The sequence below is a fragment of the Vidua chalybeata genome, chromosome 4, assembly GCF_026979565.1.
Source record: "Vidua chalybeata isolate OUT-0048 chromosome 4, bVidCha1 merged haplotype, whole genome shotgun sequence".
Classification (NCBI taxonomy): domain Eukaryota; kingdom Metazoa; phylum Chordata; class Aves; order Passeriformes; family Viduidae; genus Vidua; species Vidua chalybeata.
Window position 1 is genome coordinate 2,494,904 of NC_071533.1, and position 18,340 is coordinate 2,513,243.

Below are 18,340 nucleotides of genomic sequence, written 5' to 3' on the forward strand. Positions count from 1 at the left end.
TGATTCACACTGAAGGAAGTACTGAACCTGGAACTACAAGCCAGAGCTCACCTAATAAATGTGGTCTGGTTGAATGCTACTTGAAAAACAATTGAGTTTTACAACAGAAAAGTACAGGTACTTGGATTTGACTAACTGAACTTTGCTTCACAGGCTAAGGCAGAAATGTGGGAATATTTCACCGTGCCTATTTCACTTGTGGGGACAGGAGGCTTCACATTTCATTCGTGGAGCCTCAGAATTTGTAATTGCAGCATAATATGCAGAAGTGGACTATCCTTATATGTCAGCAAGTAAATGGCAGTGCCAAAATTTAAAATGTCTTGTCCTGCCTGCTCCAGTAACAAGGACCTAAAAATGGCTCTACAAACTTTTCTTCTCCTGCTGAGGTGCCACCTCAGGCCCTGACTCTCAGTTAAAGAAATTCCAAAGACGGTGGGGGATATTTGAGGTGGGAAATGCTATTCTTGCTCCATGACTTCATTTTTCAAAGTTCTGAGGGCTTTATCTTAAGAAATCATTTGCTCAGGAATAAAGGAAAGGCTGAGAAAAGAATCACTCCCTTTATCTCCTTAACATTTGAACATTTACAACTTGTCTTAAAGAGGTTAATTAGGATCTTCCCAAGAAAGAAACCAACAAAAAAACCCCAAGGGCCTAACAGAAAAAAATAACACAAGAGCACAAGAGAACAACTGTAGCAGTAACACAGATTCTGTTTCTACAGAGATGGACATGAAGGAGAAAATATTTACCAGCTTGGCAGTTTTTAGGGCAGGATGGGAAACCCCTAAATTTACAATGAAACTAAATGAAAAATAAGGCAAGTAAGAGTGTCAGCACTGCCAGGTGATGCAGTAACATTGTGGGGGGCAGCTGCAGAATGGCAGAAATTTTCCACAAGTCCTACAGCCCCTCTAGACATACAGGATTTTTTTCAACTCTTAAAGTGTTTCAAGTTGAGAGCAAACCCAGTGGCTCCCAGAATTGTTAGCTCATTTTACACATGCTTGTTTCTGATTTTAGCAAATACACCTGCTTACAGTTACAAAAAAGTTTGTAGCCATATTTTTTTTTAAAACTGAAGGTTACGGATCAACAGCCTAAAGAAATTCAAAACAAAAAGATGCTCCAAACATTTCCTGATGTTCCTCAAAAGTTTTCATTATTTCTTTTATTGCTAAAGCTGAAGCACATCAAACTTAGGGAAGAAGTATTAACAATCTCTTGCCAAACAGAAGCTTTCAGCTTTGGCTCTTGACTGTACCACATTAAATGGCTCTTCTCTCCTGCCAAAGGCCATCAAGTAGCATAGCAGAGCAGCACAGAAATTGGAAACTGAGTGCCAAAAAGTTTATAGGGCACAAGTGAATGCACTGGATTCCAAAGGTCTCTGGGACTTATGTAAGAGGAAGAAAAAAAAAAGATCTCCACCGATAGTCCTATCATGAGCCAAAAATCAATCACAGCAGCACAATGATTTCAGTTCCAGAGACAATTATCAAAGGCAATTATCAATAATTATCTTATTATTATAAGAAACACCAAAGGAAAAAATCTTCCTGAGAAGGAATTCTGGAATAGAGCAAAGCTGCACCTCGGGTATTTCTTTCCTGCATCTATTTTGTATTTAGATACAACATTTAGATATGCTCATACCAAGATATAACACTGATTTTTGCTGAGGAACCTTAGAAATGGATAATAGATGAAGCCAATACTCAGTTTTCTTGTGGATTACCTACTTGAACTGGCAGAGCAAAAAGTCATAGGGACGTGGAAAGTAGAGACAAGTTCTGAGAAGTCTCAGAATTGATACCCTCAAAAAGCACTGAAGGCTGTATGTTTGGATATATTCAGGCAATCGAATGTTTAATAGGCGAAGCAAAGCTGTTCTTGTTCCTGCTGCCAAAGAATGATGTTGGCAAACAGTCATTAATAAGGAAAACAGCTACATCACTACACTGTGGACTTGTGAGACAAAGGGGTAGGGATGCTAGAATGGCCCAGGGATCAAGTGTACAGGATCAGCAAGAATAGTCATTCTTGTAGATTCAAAAATCCTTATTTGAATGATCAAGAACAAACCAGCACTGCAGGTGGGTGGCTGATGCCAGAAGCCACTCACTGATGATATACCCACAAGATACACCTGACATGGAATGCTATTAGCTACACCTGAGCAGGTCTCTACCTGCTCTGCCACGGTGATCAAACCCCTTCTGTCTTTATGTTTGTTTTGCATCGATGAGTCCATCTCTGTTCAAACAAAAGCCATATATCTGAGATGTTTGACTCGTTCTACACAGGAGCCAGACATCAGTGATAAGAATGGCAAACATCCTGCACCAGAGCAGGAAAAAAAAAACAATGTCTGATAACTGTCCATGTGTCCAGAGCTACAGACATTTATTTAGAAATATACTGATCATTACAGTCATTGAAAAATAGCTACTCACTGCAGATACTGGCACAGGAATGTCTTGTCTCTAGGTTTGGTGTGTGCCTCATGGTTCAGTCCCACAAACAGAACTACAGGTCTTGAAAAAAAGCAAGAAACAGCAGTAAATAAAATGGAGGGCCACAAAAGTAAAGGGTTTCTTGATGTCCTTTGGGTTCTGAGAGATTATTTCGAGAAGTACTTACTTCCCAAAGGACTCTGACAGCTGTTCTTATGATCACATTTGTTTCTCAAGAGCCTCATTCTATATTAGTACATCTCGGTCCACTTTGTTTCTACTCTTCCACTTTGCACAGGCTGGTATGATGAAATATTTTAAAAGTATGCATCCTTTTTATTTTCAGGTCAATTACTCTTGGAATTATTGTCCTTTGGTTCCCCATACCTGGAATAAAACTAATTATCATATGTAACTTTAGACATAAATGAGTGTTAAAATGGATCATCCTAAAATGCCATTGATAAATTCCTTTTTCTAATACCAGGACAACTTTATTGGAGTGAGCTCAATGCAGTATGAAAGCACTGAGTAACAAGAAACTCAGTATACTATTTAATATTGTTAAACAAACATGAGCATTGGAGTTCAGCTCTCAGCAGTTATATGAACCATTGGCATGAAGTACAGGACAGACAACAGAAGATATCTAGAAATAAACATGGACCCTGTATTCCAAACTTACATATTAACTCCAGGGGACCAGGAGTGTTCTTGCTAACACTGCACAATGCTGCAAGGGAAAATTCCAGAGAGCTTTCAAGATGCAACATTGCAATCATGGTGCTGAATTTTAGCTTTGCCCTCCCAGCCCTTAGCTGTAGTTTTCTGGAGACTTCTTTGGTACAACCTGACAGCATCTCAGGAGCTGTTCTAAGACATCATTCACCAATACCAGTTTTTTACTGCCTTATAGATATCCACAAAATACCTAAATGTGTGTTTCTGTCCCACTGAATGCTCTCTTAAGATTTGAAAGGAGATGGCTATTCTCTCACAGAGGGATATGGTCAGTAAAATAATTACATGCTGAATTAACAAGCTCTTTCCCTAGATTTTGTTAGGCTAAAGCAGCCCAGGTCTGAAAGGTCCAGATTGTTCATCAGTTCCCGGAATTCTCCAGAAATGTGGGATTTTGCTACAACCACCTGAAAACAATCACAATATCTAACATTAGGACATTTCTAACATTGCTTTTCTGCCAACCTGGCTTTCCTGCACCATCCTTCATGTAAGAGTTATCCAAATAACCTTTTAATTCCCAAAATAGAGCCTTGTTCATTTAAATCACTAACTGAATGCTGCTTTTCACCTACAAAAATATCAGGAGCAGACTCGGGAAAATGCAGATTTTTTTTTTTTTTTTTTTTGCAACAGCAGCAGACTGTAGAAATTTCATTGTATCATACTATTCTGTGAACTCATCTCAGTTTTATGTGGTTATTCCTGGAGAAAAGAACAGCCTTTCTGGAACACAAGATGCATTGTGTGGGCATTTTCCTGAATGAAAACTGCCTGCAAATATTTTGAGCTTAGACATGTCATTTGCTTTATTTCAAATCTCTTTAAAAGCTCACACTCAGAAACAAAAGGAAGTATTATGCATGTACTTACTTAGTCAAATTTCCAGAAAACCGATCATGAATTGTTCTTGCTATCCCCATTAGGAATAATACAGAGTTATGGCAAAACTGCCCACCTAAGGAAGAAAAACAGAGTAAACAAAGGGAATCTTAAAGACTAAGGAAGAGTTTGGAGACTACATGCTCAGCTCTACCACGTGGGCACTCACAAAGCAGAGCTGCAAGGCAGCACACAACCTCCAGTTGTGTGGGTTGATATCCACACATTGGGGACATAAATGAATTAAAATAAATCATAGTATCTCCCCCTGGGAAGCTACATCACTTTGCACTCAGCAAGGATACAACCTTGTACTTGTTTGGGAATTTCTGAAGCATCTCACTGGGTGTCCTAGAAAAGTAATTTTGATTTATTCCATGTCCTGGGGCTCTGTGCAAACTGCACATTTTTCTTGTTTCTGATCTCCTAAGTTACTGACTAATCATTGGGAAATTTTTCAGAGATGAGAGCAATGTTTAATTAAGAGATTACTCTTGGGAGGATATCAGTACAAATGAGAAATTGCAAAAATTCTGAAATTATAGCTCTTGAACATGTTTACCCATGTGTTTGGCTGTTTTCTGGATATCGGTGGACAGCAGTACCCACAGAAAACCAGAGTAGGACCTAACAAATTCAGGTGCTCAAATCAGCCACAGCTGACTAGATTAGCCAGATCATCTCAATAAAGTGATTTAAAATTAAAATTCCCTAATTTCAAGTGGACTGAGTCCTCTCTGGGTCAGCTGTTGCTATACAATACCAACATGCTTTGCTTTTGAACAAATAGTAGGAAAAAAAAAAAGTCTATAGGATTAGCCCTGATGACTTTTTTGTCTGATGCCTTGAACTCCTTGTTTGTCATTTGATAAGGAAATTTACGTAAAACTTTATCTTTTTTGGGTGCTGGGAGGTTCAACCTCTTCAGGACGGAAAAGCCCAGAGTAACAACACAGAATAAATAACCAATATCAAATTAATTTTTTGTCAAGGTGAAGTTTTGTAATCTTCTTCAGGCCAAATGGCAATCCACAAATGCCAGCTCGAGGGTTAATATTTTACAAGCACAGGTAGTGAAGGGCATATAAGCAAATGTTCTTCCTTCAATCTTCCTAGCATTTTTGAGCAACTTTGCTCACATCATAATCGGAAACCATGAAGTGGTTAACATTAATTTCATTAATTCTTCTCCTGAGCTCTGCCAGATCCAGGAATCTGCAAAGAACTGCACGAGATGCAGGTAAGAAAGGACTAATTAGTTCTCTTGGAAGACTTTGTTCTATCAATTCAATGTCTTGAATATGGTTCCACAAACAATTAGTGGGAGCCTGATCCATACTGAACAGAAAAATATGATTGACTAGAAAAGAAAATAAATTAAGAGACAGTGGGGAGATGGGTAGGACACTCAGGACAACTGAACTGGGCGAGTAAATGTGGTGCATGAACAGATGTCAGTGAGTCAGGATCTGTTCCTTTCCAGCATGGAAAAAGCAGCTGCACTCTGCTTTTGGAAGTTCTGTCTTTTGACAAGTTAATAACTTAGCGTTCAGAAGAAGAAGGTTTGCTCTAATCAAACTGCAGCTGCACTGCTTTATTTGCAGCATTTGGGGGTGGTGGTTACCCTAAAGACACATCTGCTAAATATTAAGTCCTAACAGTCATTTTGAATATCTGAATTAAGTTGCTGCTTACAGAGGTAAATATTCTATTAGGACCATAAAAATCACAGGCTTGGGTTCCATCAGAAAGACAAGCAAAGCTACGAGTTAGGTACCTGTAGACAAATGAACAAGAAAATGTTCGATTTCTTAAGTTTTTAAGTATAAAAGTCGGATGAATGCTGAACACTTGTGAAAATCTGGCCCGTGGTGCCCAGAATATATTTCTCAGGGTCCAGCACAGCCAGTGTGACAGTGAGCATCACTACTCCCTTTGTTTTCCTTCCTAGACCACAAGAGTCCGATTGCCCACCGCTTCAACGACTTGAAGGAAGAGACATTTAAGGCAGTGTAAGTGAATGTTCAGCTTCCACCTTCTGATTGCTTCTTTTGTCTCTCTTGATATTGTACCAAAAAGGGAAAGTAAGACACACTGTATGAGCTCACAGGGAATGTGTATGTCTCACTGAAACACTGACTTAGCCTCTCACTGTTACTGCAAAACCTAGAAATATTTTAAGACCTGCAAACATCACAATGACTTTCTTGCTCTCTGGGAAAAGAACTCCTTGCAAACCTTGTGAAAAAGCCTCTGTTCCTTCTCTGAAAATAAAATAGGAATGAGGAACACAGGTTTGATATCCCTAGAATGAAGATAAATTATGCTGCATTGGCAACATTGCCAGAAAAAAACCACAAACAAACCACTAACCTGAAAAAACAAGGCTGTGACAGGTTTTCTGAGACGATTCAGTGATCTTCTTTTGAAACTGGTTTTGGGAAAGACAGAGGGCCCTGACAGAGACATAAGTGCTGACAGAAGGCAGCCTGGAGATCATAATTTGTCACAGTGGCCAAATCCAGCTTAGGTCACGGCATTTATGAGTTTGCTGGTATAAGTGACAGAAAACTCCAATCACAGTCTTTTCTGGTTTGTTCATAATTTAATATTCAATACTTCTTTTACTGGGAAGGTAAAAAGGTTATTGGGAAGGCTAAAAACATGTTCAGAAAGGAGAAGAGAACAAGACAGATGTGGGATCTGGCACTATGCTCTGCATGGCATTCTGGTTAACCTTCATGCATGTCATTTGAACAAACCAGTTCAATTCAATTCAGAGGCACCTTGAAAATACTGCCTGATGTTTCTCAGTACTGATTCCAAACTGTGCTTTGTGTTTCAGGGCCATGATCACATTTGCCCAGTACCTCCAGAGATGCTCCTACGAAGGACTGTCCAAGCTGGTGAAGGATGTTGTTGATTTGGCACATAAGTGTGTGGCCAACGAGGATGCTCCTGAGTGCTCAAAATCACTGGTAGGCAGCGAATCCTTCACCATTGTATTTCTCCTTGCTCTGTGCAGCTGCCACCATCACCCTCCTTGAGGACTTACACCTGAACCTTTCAGGTGTGGCTGTTGTCACAGGCCAATGCTCAGATTTCAGTGCTTAAAGAATTTGGTTTTGTCGGGTTTTAAACCTCTGCCTTTAAGTGCCTAATGATCCACGGATCCATATGTTGGTTACCAAATACCACACTTGGGTGGTACATTGCCTGAAAATAAATGGTAGCACTTAGTACAAAACACCAGCTGTGAAGTACAGGCCTAATTCTAGGTATTAAAGTGACCCAAGTGTGTGGATTTTCACACTGGGATGACTTGAAAAGGTGTGTGTGCTAATTTAGGGCATTTCGTTTATGAAAGTTTAAAAAAATTCCTCTAAAATGAGGTAACCAAAGAAGTTTGCAGGTATTTAGGATTGCTGGACATCTAACACTTGGAGCTAAATGAAGTTCTCCCTCAAGGTTTCCATCAAATCCCGCTTCAATTCATCTGAAAATTCAGTTTTGTCAGATTATAAGTAAAAGGAGATCACTGTCTTGCACAGAGTATTTTAAATTATAATTAACTTTTTTCAGTAAAGCATTGGAACCGTTTTGATATTGAAGTACATAAAACTTTATAAAATTATTGAAAAACAGTAGACTGTTTTGATTTATGGTCTTCTTCAGTAAAAATGTATTTACTATTCAGCCTGGCTTTTCTTTTGCAGATAAACAGACAATACATTGCACTGTCTAAATATAAACACTAGTTCTAACCCTCACATGTCCCTCTACAGCCCTCCATTTTCCTGGATGAAATCTGCCAAGTGGAAAAGCTCCGCGACTCATACGGTGACATGGCTGACTGCTGTGGTAAAGCTGATCCCGAAAGAAATCAGTGCTTCCTGTCCTTCAAAGTTCAGCAACCAGACTTCATCGCACCCTACCAGAGACCAGCTGCTGACGTGATCTGCAACGAGTACAAGGACCATCGGGTGCAACTCCTGGGAAAGTAAGGAAAATGGCCACTGGTTCTTTCTTATCCTGATCACATTTTCTCATTTCATGTGAGAGCAGGTTTTTGCATTCCAAACAGGGGTTAAGGATCACATTTTATACAACTTGGATGACCTTTCTTCCCCAAACCTGCTGAAAATTCAGTGTTTCCAATATTGATTTAATAACTTATTTGCTCCAGCTTTCTACTACTCTTGGTGTAATTGGCAAGAATGAAGAAAGGTAACAGTGAAAAGAATAAAAATTGTCAAGAAAATGTTGGTGAAAGGGCCACAGATGATTTTTTCACACTAAAAATCAGAACTCTAAATTATTTGACAACACATTTTAAAAAAGCAGATGGCCATCAAACCAGATGGCTGACAACATCAGGAGTTCATCCTTCACTGACAGTTACTGAGTCCTGCCTTGGGAAGGGTGGGATTTAGCAGAGCATTTCCAATCAGCAAGCATTATGTCTCAAAAGCAGATTACTAAACTAGATTTCTAAAGTAAATTTTTAAACTAGGAAAAAAGTTAGAGAAGCTGCAAGAGGTTTAAGGCCATTTGCTGTTGTCACTGGAACATGGAACTAACACTTTTCCTTTTCCTTCTAGTTTCATCTATACTGTTGCAAGAAGAAACCCCTTCTTGCACGCCCCAGCGATCCTGGGTCTGGCTGCTGAGTATGAAAATGCACTTAAAGCCTGTTGCTCAGAGAGTGATGTTGGTGCTTGCTTGGATGGAAAGGTACAGCAGCTTTGTCTCTGTGGATAACACTAAGCAACTGAGTGAGAAACAGGCAGGATTCTCCTGTTTGTGCAAAGCTTTGCATGAAGAACTTGGAGAGACAGGTCAGGACTAATCCTATCCATTGGATGTAATCAGTTTAATGTGACAGTGTGTGTCCTGTTACCACAGGCAGCTGTCATCAAGGAAAGAGCCAAGAAGATAGATGTGCACCAGCAGCACGGATGTAGACTCCTCCACAAGTATGGTGAGAGGACTTTCGAAGCAAGGTAAGTTCCAATCACTTTTTTTGATAAAATGTAGGTTTGTCAACCTGTGAGAGAGATCTAGGAAAAGCTCAGCTGTGAGAGTTGCAGAGCAATTAAACCATCTCTGGAAGCAGTCCAGAAAATGGAGAATTAAATGTTGGAATGCCCCTCAGAACCAGAGATTACAGTGTGCTTAATCCACGCTTTTGCCAAAGCTGTACCCCTGCTCCAGTGCCTACAGATTTCAGTGATGGACACATCACTAATCAGCAGAGTAAGGTGCTAGTTCGAACCTTAAGCCAACCAAAAAGTCAGATTTGGCAGAATCACAGTTGTTAAAACATTTGCTTGTAAGATAAAGAAAAGCTTTTACAATTTAATAACTGGATCAGCTGTTGGGGCACAGAGAGGTGCTTTGATTCTGTGGCCAGTCTGATACACTAACATTGACTAGGATTATTTTATAGACATAGTCAGCTTTCATTTAAAGGTATAATCAGGACTACATCTATCTGTGCCAAGTAATCTGGAGCACTGTCCAGTTGCTCAACAGTGATGGGGAATACTAGGGTGTGATTCCTACAGTTCAGGCAGAACAGAAGAACCACAGACTTGCTCCTTTCTGGCTTTACTGGTACAGATGTTGATGCCCTTTTTTTCTTTAGCCACCAGAAACTGGATGAGAAACATGAGTATTTTCTTGAAACAATCCTGACCTACCTTATCATGCGTTAGTGACTTGCAAGGTTTCCGTTCCCTACAGTGCTTTAAAATAAGTGTCTTTTTCTCCTTTTCTACGCAGTAAACTTATTCGTATGAGCCAGAAGTACCCCAAGGCTCCATTTGCAGAACTTGTTAAGATGGTCCATGAAGTGAAGGATGTCCACAAAGAGTGCTGTGATGGGGACATGGTGGAATGCGTGGATGACTGGGTGAGCTCACTGTTTTAAAACAATGTTGACATATTTGAAAAATGTTTAGAAATATAGTAATTCATGTAGCTACCCATTCACAGTCCAGGGAACTTAAACTTGTACTCAGCACTGCTGGAAGGCTCCTCAAGCACTGAAAAGCTCAGGAGTAGCACAATTGACTCTTACTGGAAACAGGATTTGGCCCAGCTCTGGATCTAGCCCTGTCTAATCATAGGGACAAGAAGCCATTACTTAAACTTTATCCACTGTGTTTGGCCAAAATCAGAACATTTAACAGGGAGGTTGTTTGATGGTATGTATTCGCTTCAACTCAATCATAAATATAGGGAAAAAAAAGCAGAGGCAAAAAGGCTGCAAATTTTTCTCCTGTCCTGTCAATCCTCTCCTGCCACTAATCCAGCCTTCCTGTAAGTGCCAATGAATGGCAGAGAACAGATTAACAAACCTCTGCAATAGTCAGATGATTTCAGTATTGCCTGGCCGACTCAAACTTGGACACACTTGTTGACCCAGCTCATTCCAGTGCTCTGGGATTACCACATGTTGTCCTCTATCAGAGCTGGGCATTTTCTCAGGACTTACAAGATCCATCAAGCATCCTTGTGACAGAGTACTCAGTGATGTGCCCTGGCTTTCCAGAGTTTGGGTTCTCAGAGTATCTAGGATCAGGGAAGGAACCATTCACCCTGCACATGCCCCAGTTATTTCTCTTTGTGTGAAGACAGCATTTTTTTAGCAAAGTGCTAAGTAAATAGGTGACCTGAGTGAAAAGAGTCTGAAGCAGAGAGAGCAGATTAATTAATCTGTCTTTAAATTATTTCAGAGCTTGTCTGATACTATGCATTAATTTTACAGTCACAGCTGGTGGCCTCTGTGTGCGCCAAACATGATGTTTTCTCAAGCAAACTCAAGCCCTGCTGCGAGCTGCCAGCTGTGGAACAGACCAAGTGCATCATGGAGGCAGAGTATGATGACAAACCTGAGAATCTTCCTTCACTAGTTGAAAAATACATTCAAGATAAGGAAGTGTGTAAAAGCTATGAGCCAAACCATGATGCATTCCTGTCAGAGTAAGTAGTGCCTACAGCATTCCAAGCTCTTTGTCCACCTGAGGAAATGTCCTTGTTATTACTGCACTGTGCTGATGAAAGAAGCACGTTATTCAGGAGCTCTGTCTGCTCCTGTGTCTTTCAGGTTTGTTTATGAATATTCACGAAGACACCCTGAGTTCTCCACACAGCTGATTATGAGGATTACTAAGGGATATGAAACACTCCTGGATAAGTGCTGCAAGACAGACAACCCTGCTGAGTGCTACGGAAACGCTGTAGGTGCAAAGCTTTGTTTGCAGATGACTAAAATGCTTGGTTGGTACCTGTCATAAAAGAATTGTGTTGAGAAGCTCCTACAGAAGAGCAGACAGGAAGCTTTTGGAGAGGCTAATTCCAGGGGAGGTTAATGTCCTGATGGGAGATGAAGCAGTCCGTGGCCCGTGGCAAGGACACAGGGTTATCTCAGATCACAGTGTAATTTCATTTGTCACATTACATTATTTCAGAGTAGTCTCACTCAACTGTCTGATGCCTCTGTATCTCAGTTGTGATTCTGCTTGTCCTGAGGCTGACAACTAATAGCTCAGTTATTCTCTGAGCTCCACTCATACACTGAGTATGGCTGCTCATGGATTGTGATGGGAGTGTGCGTGACCAGCACACAGAGACACCTCAGCTTAGGTCTGATCCACAACTCAGTCACACACAAGACACAGCATAAGTTGAGTTCCTGAAAGCTTTGGCCAAGAGATGTTCCCCTTGTGGTTGATAATAATTTGAAATATTTACTTGATTTAAACAAATAAACCCCCACTGCTTAGAAAATAAGTCCAATAGGTAATTAATTTAAATTAAATTTTTACAAAGTGGCTGCCTTTTTCAAGGAAATTTCTGTTAGAACTTAAAACAAGCTAGGGAATCAATTCCTGCCTACACCCTCCTAACTATACAGAAGTGATCAACCTTGCAAAATGAGTATTTTGTAGTTAAGGTGTAGAAGTGGTCAGAAGTTACATTTGTATGACTGCTACCAGCAAGTCCTGCTCTGACATTACTAATAAATCTGTACTTGTTTGCAGCAAGAGGAACTGAACAAGCACATCAAGGAAACCGAGGATGTTGTGAAGACCAACTGTGAGCTGTTCAAAACCCATGGCGAGGCGGACTTCCTTAAAGGGTGAGCGATTCCTGATAAATATTCTGGAGTGTAGTGAATTACACTGGCTGCTCTGGGCAGATGGATTTGGTCTTCACTTCCATTTTCCCTTCAGTGGGCTAGATATGCTTGTATTAGAAGAATGCTCTACTAACAGTCATTTTGATTTGACTTTGTCAGAATTCTGGTCCGCTACACTAAGAAAATGCCTCAGGTATCAACTGAGACCTTGCTGGAAATCGGGAAGAAAATGACAGCCGTTGGCAACAAGTGCTGCAATCTTCCTGAGCAGCAACGCATGTCTTGTTCTGAGGACTATGTGAGTACATGGATTTATCCTTTCCCTTCTCCTCTTGGGAGATTTTTCCTGTCGCAAAAATACTGAATTCTGGTGAGATAGCAAACAGTGATTTTTCATAGAAAACACACTAAGCATCTACCTAACAGAATTCCAAGTCTGTTCATTTTTTTAATGGATGTGAGAGCCTAAATACCTATCTGATGGTATCTTGTAAGAATTTTAGTTAAACTTGGCTTCCCCTCAGCAAGCAGAAGTGAGTTCATAGAATCATAGAATCAGGAATCATAGAACCACAGAATGGCCTGGGTTGGAGGGAACCTTAAAGATCATCCAATTCCAACACCCTGCCATGAGCAGGGACAACTTCCACTGGACTAGGCTGCCCAGAGCTCCATGACTGAGACTGTGGCAGGTTGCATTTGGGAAAGCTAAAGACTGTCCTAAGACCCTCAAACCTGCTGATTGTAACCCAATGCCCAGACTGTTTGCAGATGAAGAAACGCCTTAGTCCAGGAATACCGATATATTTTAAATGTTAAACATGTACCATTTCCCAGCAGGTGTTACATTCAAAAGCTTCCACTTCCAGCTATGCTATTGTGATACGAGCATCACCTAGTTGCTGTGTTTTTGGGAAGATGTAACTAACCTTTGCCCTAATCTTTTCTTTTCAGCTGAGTGTCATCATTGAAGATATGTGCAAGAGACAGGAGAGCACCCCTATCAATGACCAGGTTTCACAGTGCTGCAATGAACTCTACTCTTACAGGAGACCATGTTTCACTGCCTTGGGTGTAGATACCAAATATGTGCCTCCACCATTTGATCCCATGATGTTCAATTTTGATGAGAAAATGTGCAGTGCTTCTCCGGCTGAGCGCGAAGCAGGGCAGCTGAAGTAAGCTCCAAGAAATACCTTGTAGGGAAGCTTTTGAAGTGTAGCACGTTGGGGAGTGCAGAAGGAAGCTACACCCTCTTTTGTAACCTGACTGGGGCTTCACTAGTGACAGAGAAAACCAGATGGAACTATGTGTTTGCACTGACCTGGTCAGCATACAACATCAAGTAGTTTGGAAGAGGCAAAGGAGAAATTTTTCTTCATTTAAAATCACTCTCTTAACTGATCAGTTTCATGTAGGCCCACTGCCAGTGCAAATCTTGAGATGTTCTTAATTAAGACAACATACAGATCATCTCCCTAAGTTTTTACCCAGCTGTAACTGAGTTAACACAAAAGAAACAGATGGTTCTGTTAGACTGGGAGTTTGGAGTCACCAATAGGCACAGGCTCATCTAGGCATGACAAAAAAAAAACCTCAAATGAGCTGTGTCTGGGGAGAATGGTATCTTGTAAAGCAGGAATCTGACTAGAGCAGGCAAGATTAATTGTGTCTCGTGGCTCTGTTTTCAGATTGCTCGTCAACCTCATCAAGCGCAAGCCCCAGATAACAGAAGAACAACTAAAGACAATTGGTGGGGGTTTCACTGCCATGATGGAAAAGTGCTGCAAGCAGTCAGATGTTGAGGGGTGTCTTGGGGAAGAGGTACTTTCTATCTCCTTTTTAAAAAAAAAAAAAAAAAAAAAAAAAAAAAAACCACACAAAAAAAAAAAAAAAAAAAAAAAAAACAAACAAAAACAAAAAAAAACAAAAAAACCCAAACCACATATACAGGAACCTGGAAACCGAGCACTGGAAAGTTGTTCTGCAAACTGCTGTGGTCACTTGTCCATGTGCCCTTACAATAAATGGCCAGAGCTTACTGTGTATCTTGGTGCACAGATTATAGTCACTGAACAATTTCACATGGAAAAGTTGTCTGGAGGTAGTTTAGTCAAAGCACATCTCCATCCCAGATTAGATGAAGTTCTCTCGGGCCTTGTCAGAAAAGCCAAATACCTACAAGCCACAGCTGACAAATATCCACGTGTAGAATTTAACTTTATCTCTAGCATACATAAACTTCCTTTTGTGCTACAGATCCTTACAAAACTCTGGGATTACCAGTAAAAAGTGCATCTGGATCAATTCTCAAAACTGCCCAGCAAGTACAGATATACTGGGAGTTTGGCTGCTCATGTCACAGGAAAGGTTTATCTGGAGCCACATGGCATTGCCAGGAAGTATAAATGACAGTTTGCAGTAGCAACCTCATTATAATGTAGGGCACAGAACTATTACTAATATCTTAAATTGCTTAATAATCTAATTACTTTTTTATTTATATCCAAAGTGTTACATATTGGGAAGACTTAGGAAAGAATGATTTTGTCTGTAATCAGTTCTGAAAGTTTCTTTCCTCCTTTGTCAGAATTGGAAGACACACAACATCCAGGGGCTCATGGGTTCTAGGGTCAGGAAGAACCATCAGAATTATCCTTTGAACCATAATTGAGGCACGAGTTTAAGTTTCTAACAGTTCCTTCTCAAACACAAGCTACTTTTCTCCTTGGTTTCTCTCTGACAGCTGTTTGTGTTCCTTTTCCTAGGGTGCTGCCCTAATAGTCCAGAGCAGAGCCACATTAGGAATTGGTGCTTAACCTAAGGTAGGTAGCAGCAGTAATGACAAACACCTTTGTCTGCCCCTTCCTGCACACACTTCCATCCACTTAACTTCTTTATCCCTAAAAAGCATCCAGCTTCCCTTCAACCACCACCTGTGCTTTCCCTAATTGTTTAACCATCTGCCACTGCACAGGGCTCAAACAACTGAAGTACTACCAGTATGCTGCCATTTTACAAAATACTCCCTTTTGTCTCTCCAATCCAGGTTGCCAGTGAGAAAAACATGAAGAAAAAACTTTCTGTGTAACTTTTCCCACCCCTTACCCTTTTTCATTTGGTACTGAATGAATATTTCATCAACCCTCTGTGTTTTGTCACACTATGTGCTTTTCAATTCCTTCACTTAAAAAAAGAAAAAAAAATAAATAAAGGCTTTATAAAACTGCACACCTGTCCCTGTCTGCTGGTGACCACCATAAGGCAAAGCTCAGCAGTGCTGCCTACACCAAACGGCTATTCTAAGTAGAATATATGGGCAGAGAGTCTGTATTTCAGATTTTTTTCCCTGTTTATTGCTCTTGGAAATTTTTTATGAAAGAATATGAGAATTTAGAGAGATTTTAATACCCTGATTCAATTGCATGCCGATTTTAGACTTTACTTCGACCATTATAATTACATATTAAGAGAAGCTTCAAAAGTACTGTTTGATCTAAAGAAGAGGATTAGCAAAGAGCTCTTGTAAAAAAAAAAAAAAGATAATTTTTACACCAGCCACAAATCAAGCATCTCTTCATTTGTAAGAGTTGCAAACGGCCCTGCTTTGAGACAGCTTTCATGTCTTAACTCGATTTTTAAAAAGTGTTTTAAATTTTCTCCTGAGAAGCTCACCACCTAAATCACTACAGGAAACTCCCCGGAGAGACATTTCCTGGTCCTATGTCAACAAAACCGCGAGATTTGCTACGGCATATTTCAGTTCACCGGCCCGGGGAGGCTCAGGCCGGGGGACTCCCCTGGCCCTGGCCCTGGCCCTGGCCCCGGCCCCGGCAAAGCTCCCCGTCCCAGCACCGCTCACCTGCTGCCGCTCTCTGGGCGCAGACCGCGGAACCGACACAGAGTTATATCCTCTGCCGCTGCTGCTTTTGCGGCCCCGCACAGGCACCGCCCGCCTCGCTGCCGGTCCCGCCCCAGCCCGGCCCGACACCGACATCAGCCCCGCTCCCGGCGCGCCCCGCCCCGGCCCGACACCTGTGCGGGCTTCCCGCCTTCACTGCTCGAGGCTCTGTACGAGAATCCGAGCTCGGTGCTGCCCCGGGAGAGGCGGGGACCGCGCTCCCGCCGCTCTCCGTCCCGGCGCCCCGAACGTGGAGGCGGCGGCTGCCCGTGAGCGGCCCGGTGTGTAACGTGAGGCGGCAGCCGCTTTCCCGAACAGCGGCTGGGCCAGGCCCGCTCGCTGCGTTCGGCCATACTTGGCTTCGTTCGTCCGAACTCGGCCGAATTCGGCTCGGCCCGGCCGAACTCGGAGCCGCTCGCCAGGTTCGGCCGAACTCGGCTCGGTTCGCCTGAACTCAGGGCCGCTCGCTGCCTTCGGTGGTTCTCGACTCGGTTCGGCAGAACTCGGAGCCGTTCGTGCGGTTTGGCAGACTCCACTCGGTTCGGCTGAACTCGGAGCCGCTCTCTGCTTTCGTCTGTACTCGGCTCAGTTCGGCTGAACTCGGAGCCGCTTGTCGGACTCGACTGTACTCGTCTCGGTTCGGCCCAGCTCGGAGCCACTCGCTGCCTTCTGCCGAACTCAGCTGCACTCCCCGCAGCTCGGCGCCCTGAGGGCGGCGCCGCCTCACGTTGAACACGCGCAGCCCGGGGCTCTCCTGCTGCCGCGTCCCGCGGGCGGCCCGGCCAGCGCACGGACACGAACGGGAGCGCGGGGTCGGGCAGGAGCTCATTAGGCAGTGACTGCAGACGCACTAATTAATGGGCACGAGAGCAGCAGGCCGGGTTCGGCCGAGCTCGGCTCGGTTCCGCCGGACTCGGAGGCGCTCGCGGTGTTCGGCTGTGCTCGACTCGGTACGTCGGAACTCAGAGACACTGGCCGCGTTCGGCCGAGCTCGGCTCGGTTCGGCAGAACTCGGAATCGTTCGCCTAGTTCGGCTGACTCGGCTCGGATCGTCCGAACCCGGAGCCGCTCGTTGCCTTCGGCTGAACTCGGAGCCGCTCGCTGCCACCGGCCGTACTCGGCTCGGTTCGGCTCCGCTGGGCTCGGCACCGTGAGGGCAGCGCGTGCCGGGCCAAGGCGCTGTGCGGGAAAGCGGCGGCCCCCTTACGTTAAGCACCGGGCTCCCCTCACGGCTGCGTGAGTCCCCACCCTTTCCTTTGGGGTCCCCGGCTGCCGAACGAAGGCTTCGCCGGGGCTATGAGCTGTCAGTTTCCCCGAGGAGGGTCCCGCAGCGAAGGGGTTGCCGTGTCACATTTCACACGACAGCAGTTCGAAACTGCGCCTAATCGAGCTCTCTTCAGCCGAGCTCAACCGAACAGAGGAGACCCTTACAAGCCGGCCAAATCGAACCGAGCTCGGCCGAACCCGGCCTGCTGCTCTCGTGCCCATTAATTAGTGCGTCTGCAGTCACTGCCTAATGAGCTCCTGCCCGACCCCGCGCTCCCGTTCGTGTCCGTGCGCTGGCCGGGCCGCCCGCGGGCCGCGGCAGCAGGAGAGCCCCGGGCTGCGCGTGTTCAACGTGAGGCGGCGCCGCTTTCCCGCGCGGCGCCTCGGCCCCGCCCGCGCCGCCCTCAGGGAGCCGAGCCGAGCCGAGCCGAGCCGAGCCTGAGCCGAGCTCGGCCGAACGCAGCGAGCGGCTCTGCGTTCGGCCGAACCGAGGAGAACCTCATGATCTGGGCTGAACAGGATTGAGTTCGGCCGAACCCAGCCTCCTTGTGACTATTAATGAGCGCGTCTGATGATGGGCTTTTAGACCAAAGCATTTTCCCTGTTGAATTCCCTGCCTGTCTCCCTCTTCCCTTTTCTGTGCTGTCTCAACCCGCTGAACTTCATACCCCAAACCTGCCTTGGCTCCTCTTTACCCTCCAGTAAATCCAATCTTCCCTACTTCTCTCATGTCCCTCTCTTTGCTATATTCCTTAACTTAACTTAAACAAACTATCCCTGACCCGTAAGCTTTGTTTTCGGTTAGATTCGGCTCGGTTCGGCTGAACTCGGTGCCGGCCCCAGCGCGCACCCTGCCGGAGCCGAGCCGGTGCTGCGGCCCCGCAGCGGCGCTTCCCGAGTTCCAGCGGTGCCGGATCGCTCTGGCGCTCGCCGCACTGCTCAAAC

The 18,340-nt window shown here is 43.8% G+C and overlaps 1 protein-coding gene across 1 annotated transcript; it reads left to right on the forward strand.

Annotated features, from left to right (window-relative positions):
* The first annotated feature begins 5,185 nt into the window (after nt 1–5,185).
* Nucleotides 5,186–15,459, forward strand: ALB (albumin). Its single transcript, XM_053940115.1, has 15 exons — nt 5,186–5,322; nt 6,034–6,094; nt 6,928–7,060; nt 7,868–8,082; nt 8,684–8,816; nt 8,988–9,085; nt 9,867–9,996; nt 10,855–11,069; nt 11,194–11,326; nt 12,131–12,228; nt 12,388–12,526; nt 13,183–13,406; nt 13,920–14,052; nt 14,997–15,053; nt 15,278–15,459. The coding sequence occupies exons 1-14, from the start codon at nt 5,238–5,240 to the stop codon at nt 15,045–15,047; spliced, it is 1,848 nt and encodes a 615-aa protein (XP_053796090.1). The 5' UTR covers nt 5,186–5,237; the 3' UTR covers nt 15,048–15,053; nt 15,278–15,459.
* Nucleotides 15,460–18,340: the final 2,881 nt, after the last annotated feature.

Bases quoted from the DNA above. Each gene is read 5' to 3' on its own strand.
- ALB (XM_053940115.1), top strand. From the start codon at position 5,238: ATGAAGTGGTTAACATTAATTTCATTAATTCTTCTCCTGAGCTCTGCC. The intron at 7,061-7,867 runs GTAGGCAGCGAA...GTCCCTCTACAG, and splicing joins CTGAGTGCTCAAAATCACTG to CCCTCCATTTTCCTGGATGA. The intron at 11,070-11,193 runs GTAAGTAGTGCC...TGTGTCTTTCAG, and splicing joins CATGATGCATTCCTGTCAGA to GTTTGTTTATGAATATTCAC.